At 37.9% G+C, this 21,308-nt stretch overlaps 1 protein-coding gene and 1 long non-coding RNA gene across 8 annotated transcripts in view; one reads left to right on the forward strand and one right to left on the reverse strand.

Annotated features, from left to right (window-relative positions):
- The window catches only part of LOC107053916, a 48,346-nt gene extending 32,186 nt beyond the window's left edge, over positions 1-16,160 (forward strand). For 3 of the 4 annotated variants that reach the window (XR_006939958.1, XR_006939960.1, XR_006939959.1), the window contains one exon: positions 449-2,848. This is a non-coding gene — a long non-coding RNA (uncharacterized LOC107053916). Of the gene's footprint in view, positions 1-448; positions 2,849-13,475 lie in introns of those variants that run through there. The other variant, XR_006939961.1, reaches the window with a different exon arrangement.
- Positions 1-21,308, reverse strand: part of CAMSAP2 (calmodulin regulated spectrin associated protein family member 2) — a 61,784-nt gene that overhangs the window by 29,241 nt on the left and 11,235 nt on the right. For all 4 annotated transcript variants that reach the window (XM_004943106.5, XM_015290352.4, XM_015290351.4 and 1 more), the window contains exons 3-4: positions 4,136-4,297; positions 3,409-3,492 (exon numbers count right to left, since the gene is read on the reverse strand). In XM_004943106.5, the coding sequence (XP_004943163.2) occupies positions 3,409-3,492; positions 4,136-4,297 (246 nt within the window). The remainder of the gene's footprint in view (positions 1-3,408; positions 3,493-4,135; positions 4,298-21,308) is intronic.

Genomic DNA, 21,308 nt, shown 5'->3' on the forward strand with positions numbered 1-21,308 from the left:
AGCATAAATTCATCATATGGTGCCAAAAAAAAAAGGCAGTCCTGCCCTTCATCAGGCCCTTGTTCCTGCTCTCTTCCTTGCACCATCATTATTAGTATTCATGCAGCTGTGCATTAAGTAGATCAGGAAGCTCATCCTGCTCCAAAGCCATCTTCACATGTTAACTTTTGCTAGCAGTGGGGACTTAGGATAAATTAAAATGATTGTGGACTATAGTGTTAGTGTTTTACCTTCACACAAAAAATTGCACTGTTTCAACTAATTTTAAATTTTGTTTAAAGAGTTCAGGTCTTGGGGTAAATACTCTATTTGTTTTTCTCACAGCATTTGCATTGATTTGGCTAAATGCTGACTCAGTCTAAATCACAAAAGAGACATAACAGGTTAAGAGAAAGCTCTGATTACACTTCAAGTCATTAGTTTAACCAGTGCAACTGTACATTTACAGCATATTGTTCAACTGAAGCCTGAAAACCAAAGCTACTACAAAACTTCAAATCCTAATTCTGAAAGATGCAGAGACTCTACCAGAAACAGATGAGATTACCACAAAGCACCGGCAGGTCAAGATCCACAGGGGACTACCTGGAGCTAAAAAGCATACATACTCCTTCCTCTCTTATCTTCTACAGGAAGCTAGCAGCAGAAGAAAGTGAAGGAAAACAAAAGCAATCTCATAATCTGTTAATACTATTTGCAACTATTCAGAAATAGATAAGTCTATCTTACCAGTTGTATTTATTAATATGATACTTCACTTTTCTAGCAATACAGAGATTTACTATTTATCATGGAAAAGCTCACAACAGATTTCCAACAAGAATAGGCATTATGATCAATGTCTTTCTTACATTTCTTTCTTACATCAGTACCTAACTGATACGTTTAAGATTTTACCACACTAGAGATTTGAAAAAAATTAAAGGGTTCACTCATTAACTTTGTTTCAATTTCCCAGTATTGAACTTCGGTGCTTCTTGGACAGAAATTAAGAAAAGCTCATCCTAATAACCAGAACAACCTATTCTTCATGTGGTAGTTTGGCCACCTCTCTAATTCAGCAGATGAGACATTCTTAATTAAATTTGGGTTGGGTTCAAAACGCAATCACAGCTTAAAAATGCTAAAAAATTTCTGAAGGAGTTGGGCCAGAGCAGAAGGAAGACTGCAAAATTAGTTAGATTTTTAGGATGGAATAATCACTGTCACAACTTCTTACCATGTGGGTAATATGACAAACCTAAATTAAAAAAAAAAACAGACTCAGGCTGAGAATGCCATGCTGCAGTAAACACGTAGAACTATCATTTAGTTTTTCCAGGAAACTGCTTAAATGTGTAATAATCTTACTTTAGTTTACACAAAGGCAGTGATCAAACCCATCCATTCCCTTTTCCACTTAGTAAAGTCTACTGATGGTAATAACTTAACCCAGCAGAGATGGAATGAAAAAATAAGGGAAAACTGCACTATTAAATACTCAGACCAGAAATTATACACATATTTCAGCAATAGCCAAACCCTGTACAAAAATGTAGTCAGTTTTTTTCACAGCTTTGCTGAGGTATGTGAGGGACAGGCAATGCCGTAAAGTAACAGGACATGCCACCCATTTCATACTACAACATGAAGAATGCATGAGCCGATGGAATATGGAGCCAAATACTCAGATGCTGTAGTCTGAAGATAAATCCTAGCAAATGCTTGACAGGAGTCTCTTCATAGTTTAGCTGAAAATATGAACAACTGATTTATAAAAGATTTTCGCTGTCGTTCTCTGTGGAAAGTTTGCATTCAGTACGATTTGCAGTTCCGAAACACCAGATTTAGACATGTGTTTAATATGTTTTCTAAATCTCAGATATTTATATGTGTGCAAGCATCATTAACTTGAGCAAAAACATTTGCCAAGTACAGTTACATTAAAAAAACAAAACAGTTAATCATCAGTTGAACGGACCCATGTTTCTCAAAGAAAACCTACAATAATGAGTTGAAAACATTACAATCTTCCTGCATTTAAAAAAAAGATTTAAATTCCTTAAATACTTACAACTAGAAGTGACTGAATGCTCCAGATCCTAGACTTACTTTCTAAAAGCAGATTGCACTTGCCATTGCAGTCACTGGAATCTTATTGTACAAATGGCATTTGAAAAAAAACAAAGAAACAGAAAAACATAACCTGCAATAAACTCCTGCTAGCAGAAGAGACATCCAGGGGTCAACTGGAGCCTGAGGTTTTACCCACATTAAGTTTTCAAGCTAATAGGTAATGCTATACTAATATATATTCATAGCATAGAGTACCTGACAATGTAATTTATGCTGCTGAGTCGCACACCAAGGCAAATAACCTAACATGCACCTGGGACAACACTACCTAAAATTCTATATATTCATAAAATACAGAAAGAAACAATTTTTTCCATTATATGTCAACCATGCAACAATGGCTATTTTGCAAGTGCATTTGCAATGTGGCCAACAGAATAGGCTCTGACTGTGTAAGAGATTCGTAATTCATACAGAAAACACCACAAACGCTCACACTAACTTTAGGCAATTTTTTCAGTCCACTGGGTTTATTTATGGGATATGGTTATGGACCACGCAGTATACTTCAGCAGTCAATTCAACAACAATGATGTAAATACAAATTTTATCTTCACATTTCTAGCAAAACACAAATTGTAATTTAAGTGAGAATAAACATTACTGATGATTTTTGTTTTACCAATACTGATAATTTTATGTAATTGCTCTGATACGTGTGGGCTTCTCTCCCCCCCCCATCACTGCTATTAACCATATTAAGATTATAATGCACTTGGATTTCAAAAATTATTCTCATCTTTCACAAATGACCTATTCCTCTCTTTTCAGCTAGGATAGAGTTATCCAGAAACATATTAAACATGCAAATTTAAATACTCTGGGACTGCATGCAATCTTTCCACATTTAAATGGGCATAATGCTCTTTTATTAACTCCACTCCACAAACAAACAGGAGAAACAAAACAAAAAACCCACACCCTTTTAGGAAAATGTATTAAACAATTTTTGTTGTTTACATTTAAGAAGTTGGAATAAACATCATCTTGGATCATAAAGCAATGCTTTCCACGATGCCACATGCAGATTTATCTCTTTTGAGATGCACGTAATTCACAAGGTTGAACATTGAAAAAAACACACATAAAAGTAGGAGTGGGATTCTGTGATCCTTGTGTGTGTCCCTCCCAATTCACTGTATTCTATGACTCCATGAAAACTGAAAACTTGCATTCTGTAACAGTTTAAAAGCTCAGTGTTTGCAAATGTATGTTTACCCATACATACCATATTTAATTCCTATATACAATGAATGCTTGTTCTCAATTGAATATTTACACTCCAGCACATACCTTCTGACCTCCTGCAGATTCTGCACTGTGATGCTCTTTAAGTTTTTGTTCCTGTTCCATTATGTCTTTCAAATGTTCATTTACCTAGAGACAAAAAAGCTTATTCTGTGGTCCAAGAAACAAGTTGGGGAAATAGCAAGTTTTTTTTAAGGTCTGTAAATTTAACAGGTATTTCTGATTCCATAGCTGTGAAGTGTAACCTGCAAATGTCAACATTCCAGCTGCAGTCTAGGTCACTTATATTTAGCTTTATGCTGTATTAACAGCTCTGCCCTTTATTATGCTTGATTGCATTTGATTAGGGCTGTATTGCTGTCATTTGATTTGATTATGTGGTAAAGGTAAACAATCTCAAGCAAGATGCGTTCCAATACAAACAGAACACTTGGCTTTCAGATCATGATAAATTACAGAAGAAATCAGCTCTTTTAACACAGCCAACAGGAGACACTCAACCAGCCAACCTGGTATCTCAACACAACAGCAACTGTTAACGAGCCATATGCAAGTCACATTATCCTTTATTATTTAGGCTTCTCATTTATCTAGTTTGCCTAACTTGTTTAACTGATTTCTGCAAACTTCTCTTTTCGTTACCCACAAACAGCAGATGAAGAACAGTCCCTGTCAGATACACCTATGTATATACATATCCCTATCCAGTCATCTCTAATAGAAACTTACAGACTGCAAATAGAATCATGGTTTGCTTTTCCAGTGCTCATACCTTGTTTATCCAGAACATGACAGCATCCTCTATGTCATAAGGTAGATCCGTCGCTTGGAAGAAAGACGAATACTGCTGAGTGCACGCAATCACTTTCTCAACGCTGACCATCTCTACGGTATACGCCATCATAAGAGTATCGATCATAGCCAAATGAGCACTCTACAAAGAGAAATAGTAATGCCTCACTATTATGCAAATTGAAATACCATTTTCTTACGTACTGTTTGCAAACACAGCCAGATGCATACAGAGACCCAAACCGTAAATGCTACAGGTTTTCTGTCTGGTTTTGAGTATTTGAATCAGAGACAAACAGCAGAAACACGCACAACAGATTTGAGAAAGCAAGACAAAGCAAAAAAAAAAATGCTTACCATGAATTAAAGTAACTTCTGTAACAAAACAAACATGAAAAGTAAAGAAATCAAATGGAAAGAAAAAACAACTTCCAAGATTCAAACGTTACTTCAACTTGATGTTTTAGCAAAGCCTAAGAGGGCTTCTGAGATCTCAAGGAAAATAATCCCCCTGGCCTGATCAATGTTATTTGTACTGGAAATAAAAACAGACTGGCTGCCAAGCAACCTTCATTATCATTACATTGCTGCATATGTGCAAGTTTACCTGTTTTTCAAGTCACAGTCTAGGAAGACACAATTACACTAACATAACTAAAAAGCAGAATGACAGAAAACAGTTATTTTTCTTCTAGCAAACTCATCTAACACAGATGAAGCTAAACACACACAACTATCTTGAAAACAGGCACATACTGGTAAATAAAACATGGTTTCCATTAATGCAGATGCTTCCATGTAGTGAAAGACCACGTCTATTTCCAAGTTTGCAAAAAATTTTATGATGAAAATCCTGGTTGCTTATTTATGCTCATGGCTGAAAACAAAAATGATGCCAGTTTGTAGAGGTGGCACTTATGAGATTTGCTTCTGCTTCAGGACAAGCTTCTTAAGTACTAAGGAACAACGTTTTCCCTAAACCAAAATGATTTCCATAACACTATTTTGTAAAACGTTGCCTTTAAACATTTTGTATTGAAAACAAAGACCCCAAATACTTGTTAAGACCCACCAGCGCTGCTCAATTCTATTAAAACATACGCATATAAACATTTCACAGGGTAGCTTCTACAGCCATGGCAACAGCAGCAAACACCATGAGTCAGGCAGCAATACGCTCTCTCATCACTGCAGTTGAGGCAGTGCATGCATATCATTTATTCCTGAATTCCCAATGGAAAAAAGACAAATAGATTCAGTTTTCTTACTGCCTTTTGCGTTACTGAAAAATGTTATGGTGCTGCTCTTAGAATCAGACGGCAGGAAGCGCATACCACTTTTTATGTAGCTAAGCTGCTTTGTTTGACAAAAAAAGGCAGATTATTCCTTACATACTAACCGCGTGTTTTCATGTAACTGTTCCTGATAGCAAACCTTCCTGGCAACAGCCCATGCTCTTACATCTGCTGTGAACAGTGAGTCTCTCTGCGGGCCACAGAGTGGGTGCTGCCCGCACAGCAGTGTGCAGGGTATGAACCAGTGCTCCTCCTGCCTGGCTCCTGCATGGCTGACCGACTGCAGGGCTCTGCCCCAGCACTGACACAGCCTCCAACATGCTCCAGGAGCCGTGGTTTGGACATACCCTTAAGTCATACACACATCTATTAGTGGGTGTGCATTATCTATTAGTGGAACAACCAGCCATCCACAACGTATTTTTTTTTCCCCATTATCTCTCTTTCAATATCAGCTGCCCACTGCTGCCTTGCGAACCAAAAGCATGTGAGCAAGTAGGTCTCAGGTCTTCACATGCACATGGGTGTTACAAGGTAGAGATCTATATCGAAGTCTATCTCCTCATCCCATAATAAGCTACCACAGAAAGGTACCTTCAAAGACTCAGAAGTACCATCAATTTATTTTCCTTATAACTCATAGAGGACATTCAAAAGAGAATATTAAAATAATACTGAAAAGTTGTGGTCAACTTGAGACTGATCCCAAGAAACAACCCACAGCTTTGCTATTTTTGCCAATTTTATTCACAGATTAATACCGATTGAAATTACCAGTTATGGATTTTCTTCCCCAAAGAACTGAAAGCAATCAAACACCTAAAACAATTATACAGAAAAAAAACCAACAATTCCACACACAGTTCTACTGTTTTCCCCCCCTTTATCTGTGAAGAAGTCAAGCGAGTTACATTCCTTTACATCTTCTAATTCATTATGCTAAACAACAAAGACTAAATTAAGAACTGAGCTACAAAAAAAAGTATCCCATTGTTTGAAATGCAAGGTTTATCAGCGTAACTGTTGAAGTCCTGGAAAAAAAAGTTTGAATAGTAATTAAGTTCCCAGGAGAAGTCTTCTCCTCCTTTGATCATTTCACTGCAATGATGCAAAGCACAAAGATCTTACATGGCACAGTGCTACACATTAAAAAAATGCTCCATTTTGAAGTGGATTTTTTTTTTCTTTTTCAAGACAAACACAGTTTTGTTTCTCTCAGCTACACCCTGCACAGAACACAAGAGTCTTAACTCAATCAGCCCATATAATTACTGGTTACTTTCTGCTTCTTTAATGTAGGTTCTGCAGCTTTCTTTTCCACTACCGATTAGTTCAGTAAGAAGCTTACTGAACTGTAGAATTATTATCCTGAAGCATCACTGCTAATGCTTTCTTCTGTCTCATCTTTGATTTTTTGGTTCACTCCACCTCCCATCAGCAACAACCAACAACTTCATGAAAAATGTACTATGCATAAGGTGTGCATATTGTACATACACAGGTACTTACGGGTAAATACTGCATATTACATCTGATATTATTACATACTACTAAGGATAGTTAAATATTCCATTAAAGGATGCAAGTACGGAGGTTTCTTTTGACCCGATCCTTTAGGAAAATGATAGCTGAAACGATTCCCAGCCTGGTAGTAGAAAAAAGGCACAGAAAAAAATACAAGAAAGAAGGTAGAAAATACAATTGTTTACCTCAAATTTCTAAAGCAAAACTAAACGTGCCTAGCCAAAACCTTCAGTCTTTCCTTGATTTTTTTTTTCCTTTTTTTTCCCCTTTCTATTAAATATACTCCCCTAGCTGCACTGTGCTTTGGGAGACTTGATGCTGGACAGGATATCATTTCTGGAAACTGGAATACGTCTTTCTGTCCCCATGGAAGTTGGATGTGTCTGAAGAATCTTCTGGGAAAAATTTTGTGGAGCCATTTGGTCACACTTCGGGAAAAAAGCCTTTAAGCTGTACTTCACACTTGTAAAATAAACACACATTTCTATCTAGATTCTCTAAAGATTTTACCCACACTGGATTTGACACCTGAACAAAGAATGGAAGAGATCAGATCTCTGCAATCAGCTGGGAGAATGTTTGTGCCATTTGCTTTTGCTGATTGCTACGCCCGTAGCCAACTGTGTCTACCTGCTGAAAACAGGTTTTGGATCCAGGTACTTATCACGATACAGCAGAGAACAAATTTGCTTTACAGCATTCACATGCAGCATCTGCACCACTGGTGACAGCTACCTCATCAGTCACAGTAACGAAGGAGTAAATTCCACAGACTTGATGAAACAACCTGAAGATATTACATACAAGTACTAAGATTACAAATAGGTTCAGTGTTCTGTGTTTTCCTAAAAGCAGTTGTCTGGTAACGCTAACTCTAAATAACATTTCTCAAGATAAAACTGCAATTCTCATTACTGTTCTGCTAGCATGTCAGTTAAGCCTCCTGTGATGATTATTACCAAAGATTCCCTGCTAATTAAGAGATAGCCAAGATAACTGGAAAGAAACCAAACAAGGAAGAATACAATGGCTAAGAGAGATCACCCCTACAGAAAACATCACTGAATTTCTAACTGCTAGAACGTATGGACCATGCAGAATAAACACCATCGGGCACATACTGAATGAGAAAAGACAATAATACCAGGTGGCTGACAGACATAGTAAGAGACAGCAATAGTGAACAGATATGGGATTAAACAGACAGGACAGCAGCAGCAGCAAATGGGTGTGTTAAAAACACAGTGGTGATCTCCTCAAGCACCGCATTAACCCACACCTCTGAATTCTGTTTTCTTCGGCACTCTATGAACAACATGGTTTGTGGCACCATGAACTCCCAGGCACCTTTCCACAAAAGACCTTCACTTAAGTAACTCAAGTCTCAAACCAATCCACTAGTTTAATGAGAGAAATGCAAGGTTAAAAGGTTTTGGTCAACAAAACACAACAGTCAGAGGTATTAAGTTCTGCCATATGACAATTTTCAGACTTAATTCTTCTTTTGCCTCATGCAGTACTTACCCCAGCACAAATCTAAAATAACCCCAAACGTCTAGTTATTCTTGTCCTGCAAGGCAACAGTCAAGTTGCATTACCTCACAGCACTTCCATGAAGCACTTACATCCTGCAAGATGCTTGTTTAACAAGAACAGGTATTACAGTGTCATGTTGAACACGTCCTAACAGGTTCCACAAGGTAATGGTTTTTTCCTCAATATTTACCATAACCCTCGACATTTGGTTGAATTTTTACCTTTAGTAATTGGTTCCAAGAACATACAAAAGGATTATGTGATTGACTATACCCATTTGGCATGAGAAATATTTCTAAAAATGCTATCATTAAGTATATAAATTTGCCGAGTTAAGCATTTTGGTAACACATTCTTCTGCTAAAGGTTTCTTCATTATGCTTCTCAGGAAATTTCATAACTCCCTGTGCTAACTCAATCCAAACTAAATCCTTAGCAGATTCCACAAGTCTTTTCAGATTACATAACCAGGTAGGACTTTGCCCTTTGACCCCTCCACACCTCTTTATAGGGAAGAAAATACCTACACTTGAAGGACTGGAATCACAAATCAGCAAATGATGGTTATTTTACTATTTTTATTCTGTCCTATTTTATAGGTTCATGCTATATAATAAATATGCATTCAGACTACATCAAGAATTCCTCTCGCAATCAGCACTTGAGTGACTTCACATCAAGCGCTCATTTTTCAAACAAACCAAACAAAAAAATTGCAATTGTTGGTTAAACTAAAATGAGAAATTAATGCAGAATGACTGCTAACTAGATAGAATTATACGTGTGTAAAAGAATAAATAGCACTAGCCTTAAATTTCCCCTACACTTCTTAAAACGATCGTTCCAAATTCTGCCAGATCACACTGTCAAATCCCCCCCAGAGCAACCAGAAACAAAAATCATTTAAACAACTTTATTTAGTTGCATGTGTGCATTGTTTGCTCTTTCTTATGCTCTAGACATTTAAACCAAAATGAAACGGTAATAATATAAAATACCATCTGGGCTTCTTCTTTCACGACCATCACCATCTATCTTTGCAGAATACAGGAGCTGGGATAAAGGGAAACAGGACTGGCTCTGGTTGCAAACCAAGTATACCATATACAAATTAGTAGTTCCTTCTTCCTGACTCACTCATACCTGCATAGTAATGACATGGAAGGCAGTGGTTTAACTTCTCTGACAATTTAGCAGAACACCTCCAGAGGTTGTTGTCCACAGGGAGTACCCAAGCCTGTTCACCTTAGAACATCTGCTTCAGGAATATAGCCTTAGGAACTACCATTTCAGCATGGGGATGCAGGAGCAGTTGGGTGCTACAGAACGTGGGGTGAAGAGTTCACAATTGGGTGGCGTGCTACAAGTATGTAAGCCAGAAAGGGACAGAGAGAAAAGGCTGAGGTCCCAGAATCAACTTAGATGTACGGCTAGCTTAATACTTCATGGCAATGTCAGTGGAGGCCTGTCTTCCACCGTGCTTGACTTAGCCCAGCACTGTGCCAGCACAGTGTAAGGTGCTACATTTCACTGATAACACCCCACAGCTATCGGGGAGTTCCCAAGCAGTTTTGAAACCTTGCAACCCAGACTTCTAATTCATTGGTTTTCCAGTGAACTGTTGTTAGTAACTTTGTAAATGACAGTTCTTGCTACTCAGATAACTGATACAACATGCTTTCTGATCTATAGCATTTTGTCCTGCTTTTTCCTTAATATTAAATTAGTTTGCTGCTCTCACACTATCTCACAAAAGCTTAAGTATGGCCTGAATATTAAATACCCATCTGGTGTAAGTCACACCATTATAACTAGTTTATTAAGATCAGCAGCCTAAAGTAATACATAGGATGAAACTTCACATAATTCTCAGCACATAACGCTTTTCCTGCTGCCCTGTGGTCCTGGGTTCTGACAAATCAAGCTCTAATAGCAAGTATGCAGGGTACTACCGAGAAGAAGAGAAAAATGATGCTTTAATCACACTGATGAACAATATGATACACTGATTTGTTCAGTTACTATGTTTGGCACAACAGATATTGAAAAGGTAATTACACGCTGCAGTTCAGGATGATTCTCAGTTTGAGACAATGCAAGCAGTTGGTCACTGTCTGCCATTTGCTGTAGCAGAACTCTAACATTTGAAAGGACACTATGAATCATAGAAAACCTTTGGCTGGAAGTGACCTCTGGCTGTCATTCAGACCAATGTCTTTCTCATAACAGTTCCAAGCAGCTCAGAGGCCTCACCAGGTACATTACTGATATCAACAGGGATGGAGAACCCACAAGCTCTTTCACTGACCACCTCACGTCTTCCATCATGTCTAACTTAGCTCATTTCCTTCTCACTACAAAGTCCCAGCTTCATGAAAAATAAGTGGTTCAATTAAAATGTACAGGAAGACTATGCAGCTCTTCTCCTTCAGCAAGAGAATACAAATCTGAATTTTCAATATCAGTATTTAAGTTTGGTGCTGTTTGTTTTCATTTATTTATTTGAGGTAAATACACAACACTTGCTTTGCTACAAAAGGAGAGGTGAAGTTAGCTTAGGTTCCCTCATTTCTCAGACAAAAAAAGGACTCAATAGGGCCAAAGTCATCAGTGGAATTAAAATGCAGTACTGTTGCAAAAAACAAACACACTTCCAAGTCATCCAAAGCACAATCAAACTCCACAAGCTGCTACACTGCTGTCTTTTACAGTATAAATCAACTTCTTAATTCAAGCATAAGCAATACACTCTCCAATCCAGCATAATTCAAGGTTTTACAAGACAATATACCAAGTAGGAAAACAAACAGGATGCTCTTTCAGAAGGGGGAAGCAAGCTCCAATCTGCATGTGGAGACCAATGTAACACACCCCTACATCTCTATCAGAAAACCATCTGTAATTTCCATTCTACTTTTCTACTTATACCCTCCCTTGCATGCTATTTTTCAATGTTTCATTTACTAACATTATGGTGATATGGCTTCATCTGCACAGTTCTGGAACTACTGTCTTGCAAGGTATGGTTTTAACTTCTACCTTCTACTCAGTTTCCTCAGGAAATATGCCTCCCAGCTGCAACTCGTGTGTGCAACTCTTGCCAAAATACAATACTGGAAAAAAAAAAAGGTTCCATTACCCAGTGAAGGCTTTTAGGAAGAACTTTCAATTCTAAAGGACTCACAGATGTTTTATGCTTTTGAAAAACACTTATCTTCATTTCTGAGGTGACCATCCGTATTGTTTTAAATGTATACTTTCACTGTTTATTGGGGAAATGTAGGTGCATCTTTGAGCATATTAGACAAAAGAAAAAAGTCAATGATGTGGTTGCTGCCTTTGAAATGTAAGCATTCCAAAGCTTGGGACAACCTCACCTCTTCATGTCATACCACTGTATTTGTATGAAGCTGCTGCTTGAGAATTTAAGTACTGCTGCAGCATTTTTTTTGTTTATAGCTCATGTACAAAAACCCTCTTTTAGGTCAGGAACATAAGAATATTTCTTAGCTTATCTTTCCTTGTTGAAGGAAAATACTGATTAAATCAAAATATTCCATCTTGTCATTCCAGCATGCTGTCCTCAAGAACAGAAAATACTAGCTTAGATTTTTATATGAAAACATAATATATCATCTTCCTGAAATTCACACGAACAGGTTCCCCCTAATTTCCTCAGTGTTTCTTTATTAAACACAAAGGCAGAGAAATAAGGTCATCATACCTGTCATTGTAATGGCAATTACATTAAGAATAGCAATTACTTGTCCTCTTCCTCAAAGGACTGCAGAAATACCACATTCGTAGTCCATAGCACAGAACAGTAAAACATGAGAGAGAAACTGACCTTGTCAAAGATGCTCTTTTAAAGTAACAGCTAAGGTTAAAAGATATTTCCCAGTCTCCTACTTAAGTGAATTCTATCAGCAGCATTATAGAAATTAAAACAGACAAAAAAAAAATCACACTGATCACAAGAAACCTGCTTCCCCATGGCTCTTACTGTAGTAAAGACTAGCAGGTGACAAGCTGCTGACTAATAGCATAACTCAATTAGACAGCTGACCAACTTTTTTTTTCATTCAGTGATTAAGGGGTTGTGACAGGCCAGCTGTAACACTGGCTGCTAAGCAAGGAAATGGTGCACAGCTGAAGTTAAAGCATAAGTGAGAAAGGCGTACAGGGTTGTATAGATAAATGTATTCAAAAGCCTTTCTGCCTGTTAGGTTAATCCAGACTTGAAACTCGCAAGCTTTCTAAAGATTGATCTTGGATATCCTCAAACAGCCCGTGGACATACGCTTCTGTTGTCAAGCATCTCTCCACTTTGGAAATAGTGTGCAATTCAAGCTGTGTAGTAGTAAGGTGATTGAATTGCTCTCTGATTTTCATAAAAATAAGTAGTTACATGAAGAAGTAACGAAAGCTTTTCTTTTTAGAAATTAATTTAACAAAGGCATAAAAAAATTATAAATAGAATACCCTCCTCAGGAAGTTTATTTTCTTTCTGGTAAGGCTTTTTACATCTTAAAAGGATTACTAGTTTGTGACTCCCACACACAACTCTAGAATGCTTTTTTCTCCAAAGAAAAATGACAGAACAGAAGTCCACTACAAACTATACAGTATTGCTCAGTTAATTGGTACCCAAAATGCCTGGTCTCGTACTTCACAATTATTTGTTTGTAATGTGATACTTCTTAGGGCATGAAAAAGAATTAGAGAAGTCTCTCCTCCACCTCCCTTTGCTAATGGAATAATTGGTGGTTCATATGTCTATTAAAACAGTAAAACTTACTGTCACATTCCTACTCCTCCTGCTTCTTTGGCTCATGAAGTTATTCTAGGAGTTGTTGCATAATTAGTACCTCTCAAAATGATAAAGTTAGTTGCAGTAATGACACATTCATATTATAGTCAACAACTACTCTCACTCCAAAATTCTGCTCCTCCTTTTCTCCCCAGCCAAGGCAAGCTGAGTAAGAGACTGGGACATACTTGAAGCAAAACCAAGGAAACAGCTGAACAGAAGAACAAAATACAGAAACACGAGAAACGGTAAACCCTACACCTTCATTTACAAAACAATATTTTTCAATGACTTAAGGTATCTATTACTGGAATGCAAGTAAGCATTGGCTGCACTTCCAAAAAGCAGAAGTAATTACCAGTAGCATTACAGGAAACCTCTGCTACAAGCACAAGAGATGTCAGAGCACACACCATCCAAAACCATAGAAGTCCTTCATGCGATGGCAGTCTTGGCTTCAGCAAAATTAATGACCCCATGCTTCAGCAGCACAAACTGATCCCTCACCTCAGCTATTAAATTACATTATTAACTGGGAAGAAGAGAGAACAAAAGGATTGGGAAAGCTAAGTATTTTTAACTACTCTTCAACACAGGACTCAGAGTACAACAGCCTCTTAAGCATTACACCTCACCAGCAGTGCACCATACTGCAATGGAGAAATATTACTTTCTTCTAATAACTTCATGGGATCAGGGATGTAAATAAGGCAATATGAAAGACAGCTTATATATCTGAACTGTAGTCTGTCTTCTGCTAAGACTAGTAGTCTCTTTCACTTTTGTCTCTTCTGAAGAATGTATTAATTATTAATAGCCTTTGGACTATCTGAGAGACTGCCAACTTCATGGATAAGCTAAATCTTGAGTTCAGAGACCAGAACGAATAACGTAACAAAAAACTGTTTTGTGATTTGTTTTTCTGTACAACAATTTAAGAGGATCTTTCTGCATATATTATGTCATTCTTTCAGCAACAGCAGGAACACTGGGGACATTACATAGAACCATGTTTTTTTTTTACAAAGTCAGCAGACAACACATAATTATAAGGACACGTATCCTTCTGATCCCATGCAAAATCATTTCAAGGTCAAAAAGTAGCTTGACTTATTAAAATAAGATAACACTAATTCAAAATGAAAGTATGGAACATGAGTACTTCTAGAAACTCAGCTATAAACGTAACTGAAAAATGTAGGGCATCTGATGATGCTAATACATTCTCATTAAATACAGTTTTGAATGCTAGATACATGAAATAGTTTTATAATCTGATCAGCTAAACTGACGATTGAACTCTAAACCCTAAATCACCTATGAATACATGCACCTTGAAAGAAATACCGCAGGGCTGAGTTATCACATCATTATTTACCATTTAGTTTTCTCAACAATCAGAAATAAAGTCTCTTCAATGATCAGATTTGAAGGGAATGCAAAATCTGTGGGAAAGATAACTGAGTAAGAGGACAGATCTCAAACAGGGCAGGAAGAGCTGGGAAGAGAATCACATAAGCCACAGTGAAATGGAAGACTCTGCTTGAGCTCAATAGAAAACAGAAAGGCAAGCTATATTTATGATAAAATTGCTTCTTTAATAAAAGCTTCAAGTTGCTTGAGAAAAAGAACCTAAAATAATTGACACGATAGCTGTATGTATGATAAGAGCGTAATTGTGTTTAAGTCATGAAGACATCAGATCTTGTTAGAACAAGCAAGGCTTTATTACCCATCTCCCTCCCCTAGGATCAGTACAGGCCAATAACCCCCCGCCACGTGTAGCCTGCAACTGAAGTTCTCAGTCTCCGAATGTTCTGAGAAAAATCAGACAAATCACCCCTCCGCACCCAGAGGCATATGGAAATATTTACTCTTTTTTCAGAAGTACTTGAGAGTTTTCTAGTGTATGCATGTCCTGACTTAAAGAAAATACAATGTATGGTTCCAACTAAAGGCAACAATTAAAAGCAAATAAAAAATCCTAAAACACAGGAGAGTACACCTGAGGACACTGTAACAGCTTAGAAGACACCAGGATTAATTATATGATAACCATTTTTGTTTATCATACTAAAAGTAATAGCAAGTTCAGTAACTGAACCGAGCAGAACATTCAGCATCAGTGTTTTCCACTCTAGCAGTTCTTCATTAGAATCTGCATTTCCCTCTGCATCAATTCTGTCACTGTCTTACGTTCCTTTCCCATCACCACACTATAACTTGTTTTCTACTTCTTCCTATTGCTGAAAATACAACTAAAAAGTTTGAATACTGTCATTATTTGCAAGTGTATATGTGTATATATACGTATATATATTAGATAAATTTCACTTCAAGTCGTTTAGCAGTAAAGAATTTTTGAAGCTTCCTGACAGAATATCCTGAATTACACTGGATTTACACTGCTTCAAATACACTAACAATAACTAATGCCTCTACAGGAAACTCCAAATTAAGAACTCTTAAGGTTGTTTGTTTGTTTTTTAAAAAGGGGAGTCAGGAGAGGTACAGAACATGCAGCAGAGAAAAAGAATAAGAGCTATTTTGAACTGTGAGTTTAAATTTCTTTTCATCAACAGCTAACCTATTCCATTGCTCCCCTTTTATCTATTAGGATATAACCCCACTCTGTCCTCTCAGCATCTTTTTCCCCCAATAGAGCAATAAAGGTGTCAACATAGCAAAACTCTTGAAAGTGAGTGGAGCTCCTTAAGGATGATGATTTGGCCCCTTCATGAAACACAAACTCAACATTCAGGTTTACTTAACTACTATGTAATGGAATAGGAAGCCTTTACAAAGGTTTATTTCCCTCACTGCATGCCCTTCAGAAATAGAGCACTGCTTATTTTGCATACTTTAAGTTTAAGTAATTAAAAATATTTCTAAGTAAATAAAAATATTTAGTAATATCATGGAGAAAATTGACAAAAAAAGGCTATGCCTATCTTCTGCAACAATTGAGGGTGAAAACACTGAAGTGGCTGGTCATAAGAAAGGATCTGAGGTACGAGCCCAAAAGCACCTGAACACAAACATACAATGTCACCCTGCCAGCTACACATCAGCTGCAATTTGTGCGTGTGTGCACGTGTATGTCAACTGCATACTTGAGTCTGTGAAACACATCCTGTACCTGCTGAGTCCTACAACCTCAACAAGGTCCCAGTTAGAAACCTGGGTCCAGTTTTCAGGAGACGGAATAAACTGCTCTCCATGTTTACTGAGACAGCACAATAAGAGCTGATCTTGCAGAAGAAAAAAAGTTAACTAAGCTAAAAGCAACAACCAGGATAGTGGAATCACCCCAACAAGTTGCTGGGGAGGGATCACAAGTGTTTCTTATTTAGTCTATCTGCAGAAGCAGCTAGGTACCTGCCAGGAATGGCACGTGCAACTTGAGACAGAGATAACATCTGGTGCCCACATTTCTGCTCAGATCTATATCTTACCTCCTCATCCACTGCTGGCAATTATTCATGAAGAGGGAGACTTTCTGTGGTAGGGTAAAGTTCTTCTGATTGGAGACTGAATTTTATACAGCAAAAAGTATATGGAAGAAAAGCCTCCCAGCTGCCCCAGAGCTTTATTTGTAAATCACAGGTCACTGGGCCAGCGTCAGCAAAGAGTGGGATAAGAGGGTAAAATACCTATCAGTAAATCTCAGAACAAATGCTGTTGATAATACAGATTGTATTTTTTAGCCATTTTCAACAGCACTTAATTTCTGCCTGCTGGTGTAGATTGGTTGATGAAATGCCACTATCCAGATTGTTTCATGAGATATTATAGTAACCTTTAATAACACACCTCCAATCTATATTTAAGAAACATAAGTTTACCCCTAAAACAGGATTTCTTAAGTTATACATTCTGTAGTTACATGTCCTTCATCAGTATTCTAAACATAAAATTAGTCTGACCTACCATTACACGTTTACCCATTATCTACAGATTTGCTCTACTATTTGTGTAATGTTTCTTTTTTACAACCTGCAACTTCTTTACCAAACCGGTCTAAAGAAGTTCAATGTATGTTTTCATTGCATATGTTTATGCCTTTCCATATACATTAACTTGTAGACTCGAGTGCACTGCTATTTACTACATTTCATTGTCAAGCAAAAATACCAGACATGCTCCGGTCACCTTGCAGCATTCTGTTCATTCAACCTGGGTAAGGTGGAGGGAATAAGCAAAGTCCCAGAAACTTGTTAAATTCTGCAATGTATGCAAGAACGAAGATTTTCATGTAGTGACACAACAGTATAGAGCACACTGTCATCACAGCAGGTGAGAGAGACTGCCAGGTTCCTGTATGCTGATTACTAAACACAGATGAGCAGCATTCTTTTGTACTGCACCAAAAAAGTTGCTTCATTACAGTGAGTTGCAACTCTATTCCTGTATTCCGTCAGCATTCAGTGTGCTTTTGTGCCCTCATCACATGCCTATGTCCTGCACTGAGCTGGTAGCGAGGCTCTCCTTCTGTTTACATGACAGATGTACCTCCTGCTAAATGCAGCTCACTATTTCCCATAATAGGAAGAAAGGCTTCTCCTAACCAACTAACTGCATACTACAAACGTGTAGGATCGTTAGCTCTCCGCTATCCATCAGAAGGGTATTAGCGAAGTCTTCTCTTCGCATAATATTAACAAACCCATGAAGAAAATTTCTCCTAGGTAGTCTGCAAAACTATTCATGGATTCTTCTTTCAGAAGCAGCTTAGTTACTACACAGCAAAAAATACATATTTAACAGAGCAGAAGAACATTGCTAAACACTTGTAACAAAGTTTTCACATATTTAAACAGACAAAGAAAGGTTGTAGCAGCAAACCGGCAACCAAAAGCTGAAAAGCAGTACTTCAACTGCGTCATTAAAACAGAGAGAACATAATTACAAGCGTTTAACAAAATCATGTTTCTTCCCAGATCACTTAAAATACTTGACAACCAGTTTAGAAATCATTTCTTCATCAGAATCTGGCATCCTTTAGAAGTGTAAATTCTTCACAATTTTCCTTCATTATTTGTGTCTCCTTTTATCTGTTTTCCCAATGCATTAACAGTAAATAAACAGACATACAGTCCTTTCAGAAGGAGCAGGCCTAGATTAAATACACACTTCAGTCCCAGAAGATTAAGGAAATAACGCCCAACGACTCACATTTACAGTCTGCACTGGTTTTGTGCACAGGAGGTTCCAGACAATTCTAGACAGGCCCACTCTAGAAACAGAATCACTGCTGCTATTTCCATGAAAGAGGAAAAAACCATAAGAGAAACCATTCAAAAACAAGCAGCAGTTAGAGATGGCAGAGCAAAATACCCAGCCTATGAGTCAGCATAATTGCATGGCATAAATGGGATACTGAGTTCTTAGCTAAGGTAAGAGCAGAATAAGCTTCCTGAAAAGTGTAGCAGATAACACCACCCAAGTGCCAATAAATCCTTTGTGCTTTAGGGCCTTGGTATCTACCCTGCCTTTGGGATGCCGATTTACCACGTGAAAGATACCCCACCTCCCTTTAATTAGTGTTGTGCAAACACCTGACACTCTTCCCCAAGAAGAGAACCCTAAAAGGAACCAGCACAAAAACTCAGTGTCTACAGAAGAAATCACGAAAAAATATGGAACATCTCAGTTGTATATTTTCCCAGTCTAAAACCACAGTTGACCAGATCTGCACAGTGCTTTAGACTCCTTAAGGCCTAAGCCTAAGAATATAAAGCAATTATAAGTTCAGGTTCTACTTCATCACTACACCTGCTTACTGTTTACTCTTCTGTGGAACATTCTCTTATGCAAGATACTTCAGTCAGAATCAGTCAAAGTAAGACTCTCTTGTTTTAACTTCGATATTGTAACGTCCACTGGCTCACGTTGCGTAAGTGCATGATCTTTTTAAGTGCCCTCAACCAACAAGTAATTCACAATTGCACAGGACTGGTAACTTGTTACATCACGCCTAAAACCAGAAAACAAATACTTCTAGGCAGAGCCACCTGCTATTCCTTTGCTCTGTGAAGCGTGTAGTACACTTCTTGGTGCCTTACAGAGTTGAAGGAATTCCGCAGCATGAAAATGCAGAGGCTGCAGCATGTAGCTACAAGCTAATTGGGTGAGCTGACAGAGTCCTTCATCAAGGATAAATATCCCTCTGATGAGAGGGACCGTCATTTCAAATGAATGCACTCTGTAAGAGATCAGAAATCTGGATTGCAGGATGAGTTAACTACTTATTGCCTGTTGCCTTACCCTCAGCAAAACGCAGATCCTAGGTTTGAGTACCCCTCTCCTTCCACACATGCTTCAGAGGCAATGACTAACTCAGCAGCAGAAAACATAGTAGCTGAACTGGTTAAGGCCCCAAGAATTGCCTCTACTCCCTGCTACTAGGAGAATTATTGCCAGACTTCCTCACAAGAGACATTATCAAGGAAGAATGTAATTTGCAGCTGAATGGATAAACAATTTAGATGATAGGCTAGTACTTTTTATATTAAAAACCCATTTACACATACTACGTCTTGGCTTTTAGGAGGTAACTTATTGCTGGAGTTTCACTACAGACACTCATTCCCTTCACAACTTGGATGACAAACTTCAGGTATGTGGAGAATTTAAGTATTTCTTGATCGATGAGAGTAATTTTCCAAAGTAATTACACATAGTTTAATTTTAAGATCACTGCCCAGCTGGCAGATGGTTTTTTCTGCAACATTATTTTCCCAAATCAGAGTTTACCTTTACTCAGCAATTATACTTTTTGATTGCACTACACCTGTTTGCTTGGTGCTGGGCTTCTCATTTGTTTTTAATTATTTTCTGCTACTGAAATCATAGTACATAAAAAATGTGTAAGTACATCCTCCAGGAGATAGTATTTACACACACTACATACTAACCTTTTTCTCTAGTCATTCAGTTTTATTTAGGAAATGGATATTTTAAAATCATTACTATCCCCTGCAGCAATTGGGCAGACCAATACAATAGGAAAGGTGCTACAACAAAGGTGTGATGACATAAGGACCAGCACAATACAATGCTATAAAGGAAGAAAAGAAGATTGTTCACCTGTATCAGAAGATTCTACATTTGCAGAGGAAAGCTTCACCAAGGAGGGATCACCAGAAAGAGATCCTTTCCCAGTGGCGGTCAGCCCTTAAGCGAGGTCTAAGAGAGGTGCAGCCAGGCTCCACCCCTTCTGGTCACACAGCTGAATTGCCTCCACCTGTGCTCCCAGGGCTGACCGGGTCCTTTCCCCAGGTGCTCAATCAGTGGTTCAGGCCATGACTCAGCAGTTAGCATACACCCCCTGACCTTGAAATTTAATTGGACCCAGTCCTGACAGAAACAGTAGAGAAGTGCACAGCTTGGGTAACTACACAGCTTCAGTTTCCCTATAGAAAAGCAGGCTGCAGACAATTCAGACACTGATTCTTTATTCTTTCTCCCCAGCCATACGTAGCCACCATTTCTACATGTTTTTTTTTCCCTTCAGCTCCAATCAATGAGGAAAATCCACTACTTTAGTAGATTAGTAATAGAATCATCCATCTGTCAAACCAATGCTTAAGTAGAAACTGTCAAAAGCAAAGCCCTATCATTAAGTCTTTACAAAAGAATATACTGCTGTTGTGTGTTTTACAATGACTTAGTATGTAATGGTGACTATTGAATGTAATTAGGTTGAATTGCCTGTATCATCAAAACCTTTTTTTTCCCCCTATTAAGTTTTTAACCCAGGTTTTCTGTAAGGATGAAAAAAAAGAGACATCTGTGTTCAAACCACTTTTCAAACAAGAAATAGTCACTGGCAGTCAGCACTGCCACTGTCATATTAAAAAAGTAACATTTGTACCAAGCAGGATGATGGGTGTTTTCAAGCACTAGCACTAAAAAACACACATACATTCACAGCCCTGAGGAGATGGAAACAACAACAACCATAAGGCCCCCCCTACAGTTAACAG

Source organism: Gallus gallus, chromosome 8, assembly GCF_016699485.2.
Source record: "Gallus gallus isolate bGalGal1 chromosome 8, bGalGal1.mat.broiler.GRCg7b, whole genome shotgun sequence".
NCBI lineage: Eukaryota > Metazoa > Chordata > Aves > Galliformes > Phasianidae > Gallus > Gallus gallus.